The sequence below is a fragment of the Mauremys mutica genome, chromosome 2 (genome assembly GCF_020497125.1).
Source record: "Mauremys mutica isolate MM-2020 ecotype Southern chromosome 2, ASM2049712v1, whole genome shotgun sequence".
NCBI classification, from domain to species: Eukaryota; Metazoa; Chordata; order Testudines; family Geoemydidae; genus Mauremys; species Mauremys mutica.
This window is the reverse complement of record NC_059073.1, coordinates 216,284,734-216,304,913: the sequence shown is the minus strand read 5'-3', so window position 1 is coordinate 216,304,913 and position 20,180 is coordinate 216,284,734. Positions and strand designations below refer to the sequence as shown.

Sequence of the window (20,180 nt, the reverse complement as noted above, 5' to 3'; positions counted from 1 at the left end):
GCACTGAGCCCTGGCTCCTCTGGCCGTGCTGCCGCCAGCGCCGGCCCAGCAGGCACCACTTTTTGAAAATGTTCTGAGGGGAAGCGGCTGCTCCCGCTGAACCCCGCTAGCTACGCTACTGCATAGTAGGCCCATCTGAGAATCTCTAAAGCAGTGGTTTTCAGCTTTGTTTTTTCTTCTTTCTGGTGACCCAGTTGAAGAAAATTGTGGATGCCCATGACCCAACAGATCTGGGGATGAGGGGTTGGGGTGAGGGCTGCAGGGTGGGGCTGGGAATGAGGGGTTCAGAGTGTGGGAGGGGCTTTGGGCTGGGGCAGAAGGTTGAGGTGTGGGAGGGAATTAAGGCTCTGGGCTAGGGGTGCAGGCTTGGGGGTGGGGCCAGGGATGAGGGGTTTGGGGTGCAGGAGGGGGCTCCAGGTTTGAAGGGGCTCAGGGCTTGGGCAGGAGATTGGGTTGGGGCATGGACTTACCTCTGGTGGCTCCCAGTCTGTACCCCAGCTGCACCACTGAGACAGGTTTCCCGCCTGTCCTGGCACTGTGGACTGTGCTGCGCCCCAGAAATGGCTTGCAGCAGGTCAGCAACTAGGAGGAGGCGCGCGAGCAGCTCCACTTGGCTCTCGCTTGCAGGCACTGCCCCTCCGCCCCCCAGCTCCCATTGGCAGGGAATTAGCCAATGGGAATGCGGAGCTGCTGCTCAGGGCGGGGGCAGCATGCAAAGCCCCATGGCCCCCTGCCTAGGAGCCGGACCTGCTGTTGGCCGCTTCCGGGACGCAGCGCGGTGTCGGAACAGGTAGGAACTAGCCTGCCTTAGCCCGGCAGCACTGCTGATAGGGCTTTTAACAGCGTGGTCTGCAGTGCTGGCGAGAGCCACCACAACGAGTACTTGGTTGTGACCCACAGTTTGAAAACCACTGACCTAGAGCAGCATGGTTGTGGTCCCTGAAACAGTGTCACCTTCCCTCACCCTGGGCTGAGAATCCCTGTTATAGTTCATGACAAAGTCAGTCTGTCAAAACTTGTCAGTGACGTCTGGATCCTCTGCAGGTTTTGGATAGGTATATTTGTGGCTTTGGAGTTTCCTTCAGCTTCAGCTGAACCTAGATCTTTTTTTTTCTTCTGACTTCTACAGGTTGTGATTCTGGAGAAACTTCTATTTAAAGCTAAGAAAATAGTGCTAACTCCAAAATCAAGATGAATTCTACTCACAATGGAATGGATTCATGAGACTGTTATGATAGACTTTTTTTTTAAGTCTCTAAATTGACAGGAGTGCTGTTTTTCTTCCTCATTTTGTCTGAACTGTGTGTAGTTAGTTTCTCTTGGTTGTGTTGGTCTTTCAGGCAGCAACGGGAGAAATTATTTTAAAAACAAGATGGTGATTGTAGAATCACAGAAATTTGCAAAAAGAACATCAGTACTTGTGGCACCTTAGAGACTAACAAATTTATTTGAGCATAAGCTTTCCTGGGCTACAGCCCACTTCATCAGACGCATAGAATGGAACATATAGCGAGGAGATGTATACATACAGAGAACATGAAAAGGTGGGAGTTGCCCAACCAACTCTGAGGCTAACTAAGATGAACTGTTGTCAGCAGGAGAAAAAAACGTAGCCCATTTAAGACAGTTTGACAAGAAGCTGTGAGGATACTTAACATGGGGGAAATAGATTCAATGTGTGTAATGGCTCAGCCATTCCCAGTCTCTATTTAAGCCTAAATTGATAGTATCTAGTTTGCATATCAATTCAAATGCAGCAGTTTCTCCTTGGAGTCTGTTTTTGAAGCTTTTCTGTTGCAAAATTGGCACCTTTAAATCTGTTACTGAATGGCCAGAGAGGTTGAAGTGTTCTCCTACTGGTTTTTGAATTTTATGATTCCTGATGTCAGATTTGTGTCCATTTATTCTTTTGCGTAGAGACTGTCCAGTTTGGCTAATGTACATGGCAGAGGGGCATTGCTGCTACTCTGAAACCTGTCAGAAATTTGCAGTGGCACTTGAGCCACTTGTAGGTTTTAGCCTGTACAAAGTCCTTTAAAAAAAAAAAAATCTTTTAGTTCATTACTTTGAGAACTGAGAGTTCTACTTTGCCACTCTGATATTGTTAATGAGTTTCTTATATGGAATTTAACATTTTAATTGAGTCTTCTAAAGGAGTACTGTACTCTAATTGAAGAGCATTAATGTGGAACAGCAGGGAATGTATGCTAGAGAACACCTCATAGTAGGACGTAGACTACCCATTTGGAACCCTAGTTAGCTTGTTGCATTGATTTTCTTCAGTAATCTGCATTTCAAACATATTTTTATTGTAAAGAAATAACTAATTTGTTTAAAAATTGAGACTATTGAGACTGAGTGTAAAAAAGATGAAAATAATGTTATCAGTTGAATGCAGGTAAGTGTAAAAGCAAGTGTTTATCCAGCTTGAATCCTGTATGCTAGAAATCGATACAAAAATTATAAGCCTTATTTTTGTTATCTCTCTTACACTGTAGAGTTTGACCTGGGGCCAGCCTCAGCCTGTGCCCCCAACACCAGACCAGCCCCTGGTCGGGCCTGCTGAGCAGTGCAGACTCCCTCCCTGCTCCTGGCATGACCCCTCCCCTTTCCCTCCACTAGGCCTAGGGAGTTTCCCTGTTCCCTCTCCTGACGGGCTGGGGGAGTAGCCCCACCTTCCTGAGTGAGTCTGGGGAGGAAACTTGACCCCAATGGACTGAGTAGATCAAGCATATATCTATGCAGAAGTCCCAATTATCCCTTCTCCTACCCATTACCACCACTGAGACACAAGACTTGGGGAGGAGGGAATGGCTATTGAAGGGGAATTGATCGTTGCCTTGTTGTGGGTCCCACCGTGCCAGAATTAGTCACTGGAGGGAACTTTAGGAAGGGTCATGTGGGGGGAGGGATAGCTCAGTGGTTTGAGCATTGGCCTGCTGCAACCCTGGGTTGCGAGTTCAATCCTTGAAGGATCTGGGGCAAAAATCTGTCTGGGGATTGGTCCTGCTTTGAGCTGGGGGTTGTACTAGATGACTTCCTGTGGTCCCTTCCAACCCTGATATTCTATGATTCTAAATTTTCTAAACATTAGTTGCATGAGAAGGGGATTTCTTAATCAATTCACAGTGAGGAGAATATCTATAGGAATAAATTAGTAAAACGTGTAAGCTTAATGATACTTCCACTTTAAAATGTAGTTTTAACTTCTGGAAAAAAGGAGGCATCTTAAAAGATGAACAGCTTCAACTCTGTTAAATTTAGATAGCTAACACTTGCTGTGTTAATACACACTTTCTGTCTGCCATCAGCTCTGATTTATTTTCTGAATTAATTTAAGAAATGCCAAACCTGTTTTGTTCTTGCTGCCAAGATATCTCATAAGCAATTGCATTACTGAGCCAGTAACTAATACAGTACAGTCTTACTTCGTGAGGACAGATGCATTAAAAAACAGTGTAGTGCTTTGAAATTCGGGTGACCCGATTTCCCAATTTTTCTAGGGACAGTCTTGATATTCAAGGCTTTGTCAAGCACTATATAAGAGGTAGATGGTGGTATTATACTATGAATGTTGCTACACATCTCATCTGCCTTAAGATTAGTGAGAGAAACTGAGGTGCAGGCAGGGGAAATGAGTGACATACCTGAGCTAAAAGGAAGTCTGATCCAGAAAGATATGTATTGTTTATTCTAAGTGATATTTTATAATATCAGTTTTTAAATTAAACTAATTCTTTGTAAGTGCAGGTCACTTAACATCTATGTTGTGAAATGTGAATGGGGAAGCAAGTGTTCAGGGATTGAAGTAATTGAGTAAGCCATGGTATTTATGGAAATGGGACAGTACACAGAGAGAGGTAACCTTTTCAATATTTTATTGTCCTGTTCTTCCTTTCACTTTTCAGTCTTTGAATTAGTTCTTCCAGAAGTTTGACAAGTGGTTCTGTTAATAAGCATCTATTTTCTTGTTTGCACATCTGCTGTTCTCTGTCCCTTTCCCTCCCCACTCTTCCTTGTGCTGGGTGAGCTCATCTTCCTTTTCTATCCTGGTCAACACTTTTTTTTTTTTTTTTATAGCTAGCTACTAGGAGCTTTCATTTTAGCAGCTCTTCTAGCTTCCCATCTGAAGTAGCACTTAATATCATTTCTAGGAGAGAAATGTGAGTAAAGATTGCAGTTAGAACTAAAACCTTAGTTTTACATTTTGGAAAAAGGATATTAAATTCGTTTAAGGTCTTGCTCTGAAACACTACTACTTTGGGTCTTGAGAGTGGGTTTTATTAGTCAGATCAGTGAGTTTAAATGGTTCACCTTTGAAAGTGAAAACATTGTTCTACTAATTGACATTACCCTCTGCAAACTCAGTTTTGGTAAGCAATGATGTATTAACATACAGTTATGCTTCCGGGAAGACAACATTAAATAAATTTCCCCATTTTTAATTCCCTAATGGGGTCAAAGTGAATGAGAAATCCAGTGTTCCCAGAAGCTGGGATTCCCACCAGTGTTGTCCCAGGACCTTGCTTGTGCCTCCATCTCTTGTATTGAGGTTGACAAACTAGGAATGTTTAAGCTGAGGCTTGAGACGAAGCTCCAGATGTTTCCCGGTTAGTTGGAGGATAAGGAACACTAATCTGATACACTTTTTATCCAGCTCAAGAAAAACACTACCAACCCCAATCAGGGAGGTGAGGAAAACTCCCCTCTGTCCGTCCCCCCCGCCCCCCAAATTAATCATGGAGCACAGAACATAATACAAGATACACTTCATAAGCAAATACTTATTCCTTAGTCATATGCTGTTCAAAATAAAAAGCTTGCAATTCCACACGTAGAACAACACAAGCCTATGAACTAGTTAGGCTTATCCACTTTCTTGTACCTGCCCTTGGATACAGATGCACTTTTACCAACTTTTTTTTTTTTTGCCATCTATCTTGTTATAAGATTTTGACCAAACTAATCTGAATGTGCTAACACTCTGGATTGTTGCTAAACTAGAGAGAAAGGAATGCAGGTTTCTGTAAAACTAACCATTCTGGTTCATCTCTGTAGTTTTTGACTTTATTCGCACAATTTTTCACCATTGTGCAACAAATTGTAACACCCTTTTTGGCAGACATAGGCCTGGTGTAGAAATCTCGATATACAACTAAATGCTAGGAAAGAAGAAAGGAACCCAGGGTTATTGTTCAGTTACCCAAGTTGAACGTCTTCATCCTGTTCTGAGGTCAAGCTATAATCTCTATTTGGGATCAGTCATGCTGACAAGTGATACAGATGCTCCCCGACTTATGCAAGCATTCCGTAAACCTGTATGATAACCCAGATTGTTTGTTTTTGCTGCACCCCCCACACCCAGATCCCAGCTGTGTGGTGTGTCTGTCCCCTGTCCTCTCCTTGCCCAGACACCCCTCTCCCTTCCCAGGGATCAAGAGGTTGAGCATCAGGCTGTTTCTGTCCCAGGCTTGCACAGAGTTTTGTGTACTACCCTCTCCTTCCCTTGGTGCATGCTGGGAACTGCAGCCACCAGGAATCATTTAGCTCCCTCTCCCTCCCCCCAGCAGTGTCTTCTATGTGCAAGCTGGGCTCTGCCAAGTCCAGTGGCCCCTAGTGGTGGCTAGCAGCACTGCAGCCCATTTCTGTGAGGGAAAGGAAATTTTGTGTGAACGTTAATTTCTGCAAAATTCTGTGTTGCACAGTGGTGCAGAATTCCCCTAGGAGTAAAATAGGGTTGAAATACAGCAGACTAAGGATATAGCATAGAAATAATTAGTCTGCCATTCTATCTGCACTGCTACAAGATTCCTACTTTAACTGGTTCACTAATCACAGTAGTTTAAATTTAATGATAGCCATGTTAACAAATTACAGAAATAATAGCAAAAACTATGAAGCTTGTCTTAGTTTGTATACTACAAGACAACACAGAGGTTGTGGCGAGAGAGTGGTTGCTTGGTATACCAGGATATGAGAGGCATTTTGTGCATAGCAGGAAGCAATTGTTTAAAAAAAAAAAACAGAAGTGGTGAAATAGGAGAGGGTGGAGGTGATTTGTAAATATGACCGTGATGAGTTGTGGGGAAGAACACAAGCTAAAATTATACATGTAGACCAGAATGGAATGCTGCAGGAACTTGAAGCTGAAGATAGATAGACTTTCATTTTCAGTAGGACAGGGTGAGCTGGTAGAGGAATTCAGAGATGGTGACATGATCACATCATGTGAATATAAAGTGTGTGTGTGGGGTGGGGGTGGGGGGGGGAAAGACACCTAGTAATTGTGGCTTGAGTGGCCCAGAAGGACCAGTGTGGGTATCTTGGGCTGTGTCTACACTACAGTTTATGTCAGCATAAGTTATGTCGCTAAGGGTTGTGAATAAACAACCTCCCTGAGTGACATAAGTTAAACCAATGTAAGCGCTCGTATGCACAGGGCTATTCCGGTGGGAGAGCGTCTCTCACTGACATAGCATCTTCTGTTTCTGGAGGTAGTTTTATTATGCCAATAGGAGAGCTCTCTTCCATTGGCATAGACCATCTTCACCAGACTGCTGCATCAGTACAGCTGCAGCAATGTGTGTGTAGATGTGTCCTTGAAGAAAAGAAAAAAGCTTCAGTAATGAAGGCATAAACTTGGGGGGGGGGGGGGAAATCCATATTTAACTCATTTATGACCTGTTTTGTAAACCATATTAAAAGGGAAATTTACTGCTCTTCCTTTATTCAGCGTTCAGCTCTCAAAAACTGTATTGAATACACTAACTTTTTTAGCTCAACATCTGTAGGAAAACTTGTTGCCATAAGTAGGCTAATTTTGCAGCAAACTAATGTTAAAAGAATGTCAGTTCGGTGTCCTGAAAATTATTCCTAGGCATTGTAAGCTGTAGTAAAAAGTTGCTTGAGTACCGTATATACTTGTTCATAAGCTGAATATTTTTGGTAAAAAAGTATCGCATCAAAGAGCGGGGGTCAGTGTATAAACGGGTCTACACCAAAATTTGATTATTTTAAACTCTATGGAATCATTGAATTGAATATCTAATGCATTGTCATTTTGTTTACCTGGAGTGTCTGCTGACACGGAGCCCCTCAGTGCCCTGTGGCCGTGGTTTGCCGTTCCCAGCCAATGGGAGCTGTGGGAAGTGGCTGATTTTTAAATATTGACTAATTCTGAAGGTGAATACATATTCTGTAGTTATAACAGGTTTTCTGTTAGCTTACATTAAAATAATTATAGCAAAACTTTTGAGTGTTTCTTGTGATGCCAGCTTTTAAAATATAGCAGGGGTTGGCAAACTTCAGCTTATGAAAGGGTCATACAGTTTTTGCTATTTTTACCTAACCATCTTACGGGGGTCAGCTTATGAACGAGTATATATGGTATGTTGTTTTTAGTATATATTAAAAGTAATTGAAGCTGTGTGGTTGTCAAGGGTACAGCTGATGGTTTAGAAATATTAGCTCATGGAGCATGAGTTAATAACAAGACTACCTACTTTCTAGTTACCACGTAGTAGAAGACCATTTATTATTTGCAAGCCATTTCAGTTTTACATTAACAGTATTTTTTCTTCAGTTTAATCCTTTAGTTTAAACTGAATTGCACACATGCCAATATATAAACTCATTTCTGTTTGCAAGCTGTCTAGTTCCAATACAATTTTATGTACTGCAGTTCAAGCGTACACATTTGTAAAACGTGTATAATCATTGGAATGTAGAGGCTTAATGTTTGCACTTACAGTAACACCTTTCATCTGAGAAACTCAGATTGCTGCTTTATAAATTGTGTGGTGTAGGAAGAGACTATTGGGGGGGCCACAAAAAATGTTCTTCTTTCCTGGTCTGATCATCTCCTCCAAAGATCACTTCACAGCAAGTGATAACTAGCTCCCAGTGATTCAAGAGAACTGACTAAAATATTTTAATCCCCTGTACTTCCAAAATGTCCTAAGTGAATCGTAACTAGCCACAGACACATACCACTGACAGTTTAGTGGAAAAGTACCATCACCTGCACTCTTCTACTATCAATGTTCTGTCCCCAAAACATCACCTCTGCTCTCAACATTGTCTGTCTCAATCTTGGTTTCTGGCAGAATATTTGACATTTTCCAGATCTTTCAACAAGTACTTAGTGCACTGTTTCTTGTTCTTATCTCCTGTCTTTGTCTTTCAGTGTGTTTGATTAGTAGCTTGGTTGTCTCACATGTTGCTTCTCTAAAACCCCAAAATGACAGACAATGGGAAAGAACCATGGCTGGCTTTGTCGTTCGTTCTGTGCTCAGGTATACTGGCAACCAGTAAAGCCTTTCAGTGAGCACCTCAGTGCATTCTCAGCTGCTCTGGTGCCAACTTTCAACCTTGAAGAGCAAGCCTTAAAGGTACCATAGTAGACTTTTTCCTGTGTGCTGAAAGACTTTAGACAATGACCTTGAATATGTTTTGAAATGTTCAAAAGATTCAGCTGTATTCCACACATGAAGGCACTCAGAACAGATATGGAGGATGAGGTTCAGTTTAAATGTATCTGTCACTCTTATTCTTTAATATGTCCGTGACTCCATATTTGTATTAAGGCATCTTTATTTGGGAGATGTTTGCTTTCCTTGAGGAGTGTGTCAGCATTCAGGAGATTTGCAAAGTAGTCACATAATACGGAACCCAGAGAATAATGTTTTTTGTGGATTTTTCAGTGGTTTGTCTTACCTATACTAGAGAATCTGTTCTTGAACCGAGTGCACAACTTTCCCACTCTTTATAAGAATGTCCTTACCCTGAAGCAGAACATGAGCATGCATGTTCCTCCCCTCCCCCCTCACTTTGCAGGGTAGATTTAAAAAAAACAATTATTTTTTTACAAAAACAAAAAAATCCTATTTAGTTTGGATTTTTTTATTTATAAAGTGCTTTGAGGAAAAACCTATTTAAATAAAAATAGAGTTTTTTAATTAAGATACATTGTAGCTCAAAGATCTCATGGAATGGTGATTATAAATTCTAATTCTATAGTATGAGACAATATATTATGTTTAAAAAATTTTGTAAATGGGTCCCTGATCCATGAACTATTGGGAACTCAATCTTCTGTATAGACTATTTAGGTTAATCTTTCTATCTACCCAATGGGACTCAGTGCTCAGTCTATAAGATGCCATCAGAGATGCATAATTTTGTAGTTCTCAAACTGTGGATTTGTCTCTCCAGAGAGAACATGCTTGTTAACAGCAAAAATGTTTTTAAATAAATAATATATGGAGGTGAGAAATAACAGACCTCAACCCTATTGTCCCTCTGCAAATTTGTGTACTCGGAGTCAATCCCTTAACTCTCTAAAAGTACACAGTTTCAAAAAGTTAAGTGAATAGAAGATTGTTGGGGGGCAGAATAGATCTGGACAAGGAGAAGAAGTCTGGAGACAAATGTGAGAAGGGAGGGACAGTCAGTAGAGACAAAAATGAAACTGTTTGAGCAGCATGTTCCAGAAGTCTTGAGATCTTTCCGAGTGTAGCCTTCATTGATTTGAGATCTACCATACCATTCTCACTAGAAGGGAAAACCTATAATGGCAGCAGGACGTAAAAGAGACCCAGTTTGGGAATAAGAGCCATTCAAGAAATATATGTTTGCTGATGATGTTTTAAAGAAAGTCACACGAGTGAACTGGTGGAAGTCACTTAAACAGCTGGTTTCAGAGACTGTTGGAGTGATAATCTCACTTTTAACAGCAGTAGCTTTTTCTGCTGGTGTAGACGAATTTCTTTGGACTAATTCATTCCAAATTGAGAGATTGTTTGGGACCTGAAAAAGCAGGAAAGCTTGTTTGTTCATAATCTGGAAAAGAAAAACAAATAGGAAAATGAAGGTGAAGATGACTGAGTTAGCTGCAGAAGCCAATATTTGAAGTTTCTCATGTTGACCTGGCTAACAGTCAATTTAATTTTTTAAATATTTTAATATTTCATTAACTATGTGGCAGTGCTTTAATGTGGCTAGTGTGGTTGCGGTGCAGCACTGGGGAAGAGCTCTCTAAAAATCCCACTTCTACCAGTGCTGGGAGTGTGGCTTGCTGCGTTCAGAGGGGTATTTTTTCACACGCCTGAGCGAGAAAGTTGCAGCGCTGTAAATTGCCAGTTTAGACAAGCCGTAATACAGCATAGCAAGAAAATCCTCCAAATATTAACAATTAACCTGTTGAATTGGAGACAGTTCATCTCCAAGGACTTCATAAATGTCTGCTTCGATTACCTTTTGGTAAATGAAATAATCAATCAATCATTCATTTTTTGATATAGCTGTAAAACTAATCTGAAAAGTTTTCAAAAGAAATCACTTTAAAATGTACAGTGTGTTCCTTCTAAGAATGAAACCTACATCTATCTCTGAGTTGTGAAGAATGTATATTAAGGTTATAACAACCAACCAAAATGCACTTTTATGTAGAAATCCATGATTAACTCCAGTCTTCCTGATTAGTGATTTAAATCATGATTTAATCAAATCCAACCTGTCACCTTGATTTCAGACTTCTCCAAGAAATCTGTCTCCACTATATGCAATGCATCTTTGGTATGGTAGACATCCTTTGAACTTCAAGAACGTGGATCTTCTAAAGTTGAATGCTAGATGAAAACCTCTCATCTGTTCTTGCTCTTTGAGGTTGTGTGTAGTTAGAACAGATTATGCTCTCATTCTACTCGTATTCTGAGTTTGGGGATGGATGGTGGAGAATTTTTTAGTATCTTTATTGATTTACAAATAACATGAGGGACTTATACTAGTAGCCCTGACAGTCATATGGCTGGCATGCAAATGCCTGCTATTGGCTGGTGTCCAGAGAACTCTGAACAAAGCATGTACCCAAGACACTGGTTCTATCACTGCATGCCCTCATAACAACAAAAAATAATTAAACTTCTTAATTTGTGTTGAAGTAGAGGATTAAAATTGCCAATATATCTAGTAATTGTAGAGTCTCTTGCTAGAACTCGTGTGAACTGGGTGTATATATGCAGTGTAGTTGGAGCTGTCTGTCCCAGGATATTAGAAACAAGGTTTTCTGAGGATACTGCAGGAAACTACCATATCTGTACAGAAGGTACTTGCATTGTAATCAAGCCATCTCTGTCTTTTTCATAAACAGATCCAGCTCTGTAAGTTGCTTTCAGTAAGGCATTTTCTCTAAAGCTTGTATCATTTTTACTCTTTTCTGTACCTTCCAATTTTTCAACATCCTGTTTTAAAATGTGGACACCAGAACTATATGCAGTATTTGTCTCCCCAATACCACATGCAGTGGTAAAAATCACCTATATGATACAAATGTCCTACTCACTGCTCCCCTGTTCAGACATTCAAGGATCACATTAGCCTTTTTTGCCATAATATTGCACTGGGAGTTCATGTTCACTTACATGTCTGCTATGGTCCCTAATTTTAACTTTTAAATTTATGTGGTAATGGGAAATTTGAGGCTGCAACTAGGAAAAATAACCTTTAGTTTGTGAAATAAAATGTAATGTTGAATGAAACTAACAGTAAAATAAACCATGTAGGGACAAAGCTGGGATCTTACAGATTCTTCCCTGCAATTTAAGTAAAACTATACATGCTGTATCTTGTAAAATCCAGCACATCATTGGCTATTGTTCAGTCCTGACTGTCAGAATCCCTTTTGTTCCCGAATAAGTTGTGATAAGCAAACTAACCAAAATTAGTCTTGTTTAATACTATATACTTTTAAACAGATGTGGAGTCTTGACTTGCATTTCTGATTCTTTTCTCTGACTAGTGGAGTACAAGACTCTTTATGTAGGTCTGTGATGCTAGATTGTGAAGTTCTAATGGGTCTGTACAGTTTATTGTCATTGATGTTACTGAGTTGTTACTCTGCAAATTGCTGTACCATTGAATTTCTCTGTGTAAATCCACCATGGGCTGCAAGGAGTTACAGCACTTCCCTGCTAGAAAAGGTAACTGTTCTCCATTGTCCCTAAATTACTGTATTCTGACTATATAATGGGTATGCTGAAGAGGTTGCCTGAAGCCAGGAGAACCAGTTTTCTCATTTTAGAGCAGTGGAACCCCCCCAAAAAGCATAACAAGGGAATTGAATGGTGGTGGTAGGGTATATAAATTCTAGGGACTCACACACAAGAAGTTTTGGGCAGGCAGAGAGAAGCATATGCTTTTGCAGAGGGGGAGAGGTGCTTTAGCTGTGGGACCAATCAAGGTGAGAGAAAGCAAGCCCACCTAGAGTTGTGGGGGAGAGGTTGGAGTCAGAAGTCAAGCCATGAACTGTAGTAGAAGGTTTCTGGACATCCTCCTGACCCCTGCTCCTCCCTCCGAGAACCCCTGCCAAAATAATGCTCCAGAGTGGTGATGAAACTGAGGCAGGGATGTGCATGTAGGATTTCTCTTTTTGTACAGATCTCTGCATTTCTTGTGCCACTGAAGAAAGCAATGGTGTCTTGGATTTTGCATAGGCTTCTTGTATATGTTATGTGCTACACCTGTCATGTCCCTGAAAAGGTAAATTAAACCAGATGCTCTTGTTTTCAGGTGGAGTGCTGAGAGGGTGTCTTAAATGGGGTTGTCTCAGGAGGTCAGTACTATTTCCAGGGACTTGGCAGTTGGAGCATGAGGTCTCAGTTCTCAGAAAAGGGGGCTAGATAGAGGATCTGCACCCTGCGAGTATGCCTAGGAACCCCAAGATGGGCAATACCTGCATTCTGTTCAGATTCTGGAGGATTAAAGCACATGGGATCCAGCAGTTGTTTCCCTCATAGCAGGCTGGTGGGTGCTTGAAAGAGGGTATTTGACTAAATCTGTGACATTAGTGGAGTAAATTCTCTAGAGGGGCAAGATCCCTTTGTTCTGAACAGCACACAGACTTCTGATTTGGTGTGAAATTGCCTGTATTGAATTTTTTTTGCCATTAACTTAAGTGGACCCATGGTTTCACATTGGGGTCTACATCTACATGTAACTACATAACTTATCTTTTAAAATAACAAAGTAGTGTTATTGGGAGACTTTTTGCCCATGCCTCCTCTTAATTTCCTACTTTTTTGCTAAATTCTCTGCTGATTATAATCCCTGGTAGTTCTGCCATAAGACTCGTCTCTCCAACATGTGATGAGATCCAGTACCTTCCGTTCGGACCGTGCTGGAGCTCGTCTGCAAATCTGGGACTGCATGATCTCCTGTGATGGTGGACTGTGCTGATGGTGACCAAACAGAAAATGAAATTCAAAAGTTCCCAGGGCTTTTCCTGCCCACCTGGCTAGTGCATCGGAGTTGAGTGTTGTCCAGAGCGATCACAAGGGAGCATTCCGGGATAGCTCCTGGAGGCCAATAACGTTGAATTGTGTCCACAATACCTTTAATCCAGGATTGCGATCTCAATTTAAGTGCTACTCCACTTGCCCAGGTGGAGTACAGAAATCGGATTAGAGAGCCCTTTAAATGGAAAAAACTGGTTTGGTCGTGTGGACGGAGTCTTCCCCCCCCCCCCCCCGAATTAACTCTAATTCCTTGTGTAGACCAGGCCTTAATTAACCGGAATTTTTGACTAACCAGCATCCCCAATTCCCACAACATGCCGGATAACAAAACTAATCTTCATAAAACAAATTTCCTCCCCCCTGCACAGAATAACTCTCCTTTGGAAATAGGCTTTTAGAATTTTTATATTTTGGTCTCCATGAAGCCCTCTTTACTCATCTTTCTGTCATGCATGGAAGTTTAAAAACAATTCCTTCCCTCTTATTTGTCTGAGGCAGTTCTTTTCAAATGTATATTCGGTTGTGCTTGGATCAAAATTTTGTTCCTTAAGAGTTAATGCTAGGAAGGCACTTAGCTTTCATCTTGGCAGACACATCTCTTGTAGGTCTGAATGAAGTTCCTTTTCATTTTTCTAATGTTAGGACGCTATCATTGTCCAGCACAGAAGACTACTAATGTACCACAAACAAGCTAAAGCTATTTAGCAGCTGGAGGGAAATACTTAATCACAGAGAAACTGCTTAGTAGCAACGTGATAAGGGTCTGGTTTCATAGTGATTCAGCCTGAGGGTGTATCTACACTTAAATTCACTACAGCACAGTGCCAATGGGAGGAGTTACCCATTGGTGTTGGTAATCCATTTCCCTGAGAGGTGATAGCTAGGTTGATGAAAAAATTCTTGCATTGACTTAGTGCTGTCTACCTGGTAACTTAGGTTGGTGTAACTATGCCACTCAGAGGTGGATTTTTCATGTCCCTGAGCAGCAGTTATGCCAACTTAATTTTCTAATGTAAACCAGGCCTGGGTCTTGAAAATGCTACACTGATAAACATTATGTAAGGCTCCCACTCAGTGACTTAAATATATGATTTAACTTAAATGTCTGAGTACCTAATGAAGTGCTTTGCTGGTAATGCCTATAAGTAAGTAACCTAACAAAGCTCCAGCATAATGCATCCAATGTACTTGATCGTCTGGTGTTTTAAACAGAGGATTGATTTCTGTACAAACCTACTCAGAGCTGAAGTAATGGATAGGTTTACATACAAAAACTCTTAAAGTTGAGGTTGCAAGGTCAAGCATTCAAAAGTTAGGAAATGCCAGATTTAAGCTTTCTACTGTACAGCCTCTTCTCATTTGTAATTAACATGTAATAGGTCTGACCTGTGGAATTCAGAGGTGGGCCAGCTTTGCTTGGTCCTCCAGGACTAAGCCTTGCACTTCAGGCACCAGAGTTTCTACCTCCTGTGGTGGAACAAATTGGCAATTCAGTTTCTCTCAATCGCTTTTGTATTATACCTAACTTCAACGTTTTCAACTTCTAGCTGCACTGTCCCTCTCCTCAACTGAGCACTCATTAGAGCATTAAGGCTCTAACCCTCTGGTTCCTCCAGTGTGATATCACTCTAGCAAGCCCTCTGTATCTCTCCACAGCAACAGAGAAGCTCTGTAAACATCAAGCCAAGTCCAAGAGCAGGTTTTCAAGAGCCTGAGGGCAAGCTATGTCCTGCTGCTGCAAGTCAGTGATCCCTGTTGTGCCAAGATATGAGTTTTGAGCTGGGCACTATACTCTCTGTCTGTATACTTGGGTAATGCTTGGAAACTCTAGAGGCTTTGTGTCCTCAAAAGACACAAGCATTCCCTTAATAAGAAATTGGCAGAGCTTGTGAATGTTTTACAGCCTCAAGCACCTCTGTAATTGTCTATAGATCGAACAACTGGTTGATGGCATCCGTTAAGTTTCCAGGATACTGCATTTCATCTAGTTTATCCTTCCAATAGATTTTAACATATCCATACCCTGAATGACTAGTCTCCCAGACAGAAGGAAGAGTGGTGATAGAAGAAGAGGGAAATCTGAGGAAATGGGGGCATGCACATGCCCCCAAGGGCTTATCTGCACTTATACAGAAATGTGTTAACTTATATTGCTCAGGAGTGTGAATAATCCATATACCTGAGCAGCTTAAGTTGTACTGACCTAAGTGCCGGTGTAGACAATGGCCTCTCCCCCCATATAACTACTGCCTCTGAGGCAGAGTTGTTACACTGATGGGAGAGCTCTCCATTGGCTTAGTGCATCTTCACTGCTCTCTAGTGTAAACTATCCCTTAGTATGGGGGGAGAAATGGGCACACAAACCCTTGAGGGGGAAGAGATTGGGGATCCTGATATGAGTGATGTGGGCACACAGAGCCCCAGCCATGGGGCAAAGGATTGGCATCAGGCAGAGGAAGATGTTATTCTTTTCCCTAGGACTGCGCGGGCTCACACAGGTCCCTTGCCAAGGGGACCCTATATGGGAAAGGGAGAATAGGGGTGCACACAAAGGTCTTGATGTGGGTCAAGTGGGGTTACACAGAACCACTGGCAATGGGAGTTTGGGAAACCCTCATGGGGGAAGAAGACAATGGAGGACACACAGAGCCACTGCCATGGTTGGTGTATGCAGGGCTGCTGGTGTGGGAGAATGGGGGATTGTGATATGGGAGGAGGGAAGGAATGGGGGTTGCACAGAACCCTGGATGGGGGAGATTGGGAGAGTTGCAGGGAGTCCATAAAAAGGAGAGCAATGGACGGGTGGCACACAAGGGGTGGGGTTGTGAAAAGCCCCTGATCTACACAGTGTGCTGGGCCTACATAAAATACAAAGTGTGCGGACCCCTGCCCTCAGCTTATACTGTTAATGAGCAAGTGATATAAAAATCAGGGTTTGAACCCTTTCTCCTTGGATTTCCAAACTGAAGGAGTGTTTACTGGGGCTTCTCTCCTCACGGTGACTCCCTCACAGTACTCTCTATCAGGTTCATTATTCTTTTCCCTACTCCCCCAAATGGCAACATGTTTGTGTGTGCAGAGAAGCCTTGTCTTGGGTATCTGTGGAGTGAGAATTGTGGGTGTCAGCCTGGGGACCCTGTTAAGGAGCACTTAATGCAGCCTGTGCTCGGAACAGAGGCACATAAGACTCAGCAGTGCCATAATGGGATTTCATGGGGTGAGTGAGAAATCAATCCCCTTTCCAGGTTAAAATGACTCTTGATTTAGTAAAGCCCTGAGTGTTACTTAGTCTCTGCTAAAATACTCAGTGTTAAGGCTTTCAGTTCCCCCTCTCACTTCCCCCAAAAGAGAGAATGCAATAACTTTTCAGGAAAGGAAAGTAGTTGTTCAAGCATTTTTAGAATCAGGATTTTTCCTGTGTATAAGGCTTTGCGGACATAAGATCCAAATGGGTACTTCTGGTTAAAACCAAATGTTAAACTAAACTGTTACATTAAAGACAACTAAGTTGGGAGATTGCTAAATCTGAAGGTGGGTGCAGCTGCTGCTCCACTACTGAGATGCAGTCATACCTTCAGAAGGGGACTTCCTTCCAAAAGATCCCATATAAATGAGGAGACTACATTGAAACCTCAAAGCCTTGACTGAAGCCATTCAAACCAAGTATTTCCTATCCTTATAGGGAAAAGCTACTTGATAGAAAGCAAGTGGCTCATTATCTAGCAGTATGATCCTTGCTTTGAGCATGAAAATGACGAGAGGCATCAACCCTCATCAAATGTAGCATAGGAATCTGTACCAACACCAAGGTTATTCTAGAAGGGACTGTTCCTCTAGCATGGGGGTGGGGGAAATCTAGAAAAGAAGCTCCCAAGGAAGGCCTAGAATATATTTTCTTCCCAAATCACAGGAGCCAACAAAATTCTCAGCGTGACAGACAAGCACCTATACAAGAGTTTGCTATTCCTGTATGAGACTTTCTTTTGATCTACCCTCTTCATACAGAGTCTGAAACAATGCTTGGCAGTAGTCCTAGCTAGGCTCACCTTGCACATTATGCAGCTCTGCACATTGATGGACAATATGCCAATGTGTAGTGTTCAGAGAAACAGAGCCACTCAAATTATCCAGGTGTCGAAAATGATTAATCCATCAGTTGAAAATGAAGAACTTTTTGAACCCAACTGAGAATGTTCAGCTTGCTGTCAAAATAGGCATGTCTGTGGCCATCACTTTACCACCTTAGTAAAGACATAAAATCCACAGCAGCTCCTGGTGGTTTTAAGAAGCCTACAGGAAGGTATGCCTTAGATTGGGAGTAGGACTCAAGATATGGAATCTTGGGGGAAGCTGGGAAGGCTGGGGAGTAGATGGCAAATTACTTGGGAAGCTGCTTGGGGCAGGGGAAGGTCTGCTGGTACTAACTGGGCCAAGGAAAGCTTGCGTTGCTCTAGAGATCTCTGCGGGCACCCTGACTTGGGGTAGTGGAGAAGGCCTAGGGGCAATGAAAATTCCAATCCAGTTGACAACTTCTTATTGTTTTTGGCAATGGTATCCTTTTAATTAATCACTTATACACTTGATAGCACATCATAAATCCAAGATCATCCTAATCTTCTTTGCAGAAAGTAAAAGTAGCTTTGTAATGCTACCTGTGAAAGTCATGGATTCCATGAGGGTCCAGCTCTTCTTGTGATATTTTTTTTTCTGCCTCCATCTTGTTGGTGGAAGACTTAATCTGCATTCCTGCAAAGAAGGTGGTGCTAATAAAGATATTACTGCCATTCCCAGGAGGACAACTGAAAATCAAACCTTACCCTGTAGAAGAGAGGTTTTTAAATTAATCCACTAGAGAGGTATAGTGTCTCTGTAACCTGCTGCCTAGAGGGCTCACCATTGAGACAAGGTTGCTGTTGGTAGAAGGATGCCTCTGAACAAGTGTCCTCATTTGGCAGGTGGGGAAGAGACAGTCACTTCATAGATGCTTATTGGGACTTAGAAATGCTTTAAGGACAATGCTGAAGGGGAGTAGTGGATACAGAATTGACTTTGGTGCTATGGACATTGTGTTGAGGATTGCTCCTGGCAACACTGTTGCTGGCACAGAGAGCAGATGTGAGGGGAAATGAAGATGTCACTGTGGGATCTCTTCTCTGGGTGGAAGGGAGAGGTGAAGATGTTTCCATAAGTTCAAATATCTGCTCTAGGCAACTGTCAACTATAACTGTATAGAAAGGCTACTTCCTATACATAAAGGGATCTAGGTGTTGTGTGCCTTTATAAGTGTATATATAATACATAATTTGCAATCTTGAATTTCTTGATATTTAGAAATGGCTAAACTGGCACTAGCAATTTTAAGTGGTTGTCCAACTAAGACCTGAATTCTTAATTTGGGAGGAGGAATCTGCTTTTTTTTGGGGGGGAGGTGGGAGGGTGGCAGGAAATGCTTTCAGTCCTTAATAGATCATTTACCTTCTCTGCAATTCCATTAAATATCCTTGCCAGCAGAAAAGAAGAATCTTCAGTACAATGCTGATGCACACTGCTGATATTTCACAATGTTAAACATCTTACTGCTCTGCACAATTTATGAATTATAACAACATGAGACTCTTACCGCACCTGACTCTGATTATAATACTGGCTCATGTAGGCTTTTTGCATATTATAACTGTTCATTTTGGTTTGTTTTACAAAACCTTTTTAAATTTTCTCCGTACCCTGCTTTAAAGAGCAGACAACATATTGGTATACGCTTCATGAATTAGCCAGCAGGGGACATAGAGCGTGGAGTTTCAGAGTAGCAGCCGTGTTAGTCTGTATCCACAAAAAGAACAGGAGTACTTGTGACACCTTAGAGACCAACAAATTTATTTGATCATAAGCTTTCGTGGGCTACAGCCCACTTCATCGGATGCATGCAGTGGAAAATACAGTAGGAAGATCTCTATGTGTATATACATATATGCGCGCGCACACACACACACACACACACACACACACACACACACAACACGAGAGTGATCAGTTACGGTGAGCTATTACCAGTAGGAGAGAAAAAAAGTTGACAAGGTGTGAGGAACTGTGGGTGGGGTGGGGTTGGGGGGAATAAACATGGAGAAATAGCATGAAGTGAAATCCATCAGGGAGTTGTCAAAATGACGTCTGTTTTGCTCAGCCATTAAAAATAGTGAGCTAAAGGATTATACATGCATGTAATATTTAGGATCTACTCGGTGGAACATTGCCACTTGTTTTTTAATGACATTTCCTGACAGTCACGCACTTAATCTTTTATATTGCACGGTCACTGCATTAAGCTCTGATTTTTGAATGTGCTTTCTCAAAGTTAATACAACTATTTTGTTTGAGTTGCATTTTTATAGTACAATATTGTATAGTTACTGGATGCCTCACTTAAGTGAAACAAAGTGAGTGCTCTACTGACAGTTGAAATGGAGAGATTAGTATCATGAAGTTAGCCAGATTTGATCACCCTGGAGTGTAATTATTGAAACAGTATTAACAGTTGTGCTTTTTGTATCTTAGGTTGCAGGTTTTCAACAAATACCTAATGGTGACAATGAGACAATGATTCCTGTACTGACTTCAAAAAAAGCAAGTGAATTGCCTGTAAGTGAAGTTGCAAGCATTCTTCAAGTAAGTCTTGTTTTAACCGTTTACTTAGTTTCTACTATGGCAGTATTGTAGTATTTCAGAGGCTACTCAAGATTCTGTATACACTCTTATGCAAATAGATATAAACATTGGCTTTCAGCTTGATTTCAACTACACCTCTACCCCTCTATAACGTGACTTGATATAACACGGATTTGCATATAGCGTGGTAGCAGCGGGGCTCCGGCAGCGCTTTAAAGGGCCTGG

The 20,180-nt window shown here is 41.7% G+C and overlaps 1 protein-coding gene across 4 annotated transcripts in view; it reads left to right on the top strand.

The window, feature by feature from the left end:
* The window catches only part of ATP2C1 (ATPase secretory pathway Ca2+ transporting 1), a 113,451-nt gene that overhangs the window by 30,212 nt on the left and 63,059 nt on the right, over positions 1-20,180 (top strand). For 3 of the 4 annotated variants that reach the window (XM_045005160.1, XM_045005161.1, XM_045005163.1), the window contains one exon: positions 19,845-19,955. In XM_045005160.1, coding sequence (XP_044861095.1) covers positions 19,845-19,955 — 111 coding nt within the window. Of the gene's footprint in view, positions 1-9,866; positions 9,872-19,844; positions 19,956-20,180 lie in introns of those variants that run through there. The other variant, XM_045005162.1, reaches the window with a different exon arrangement.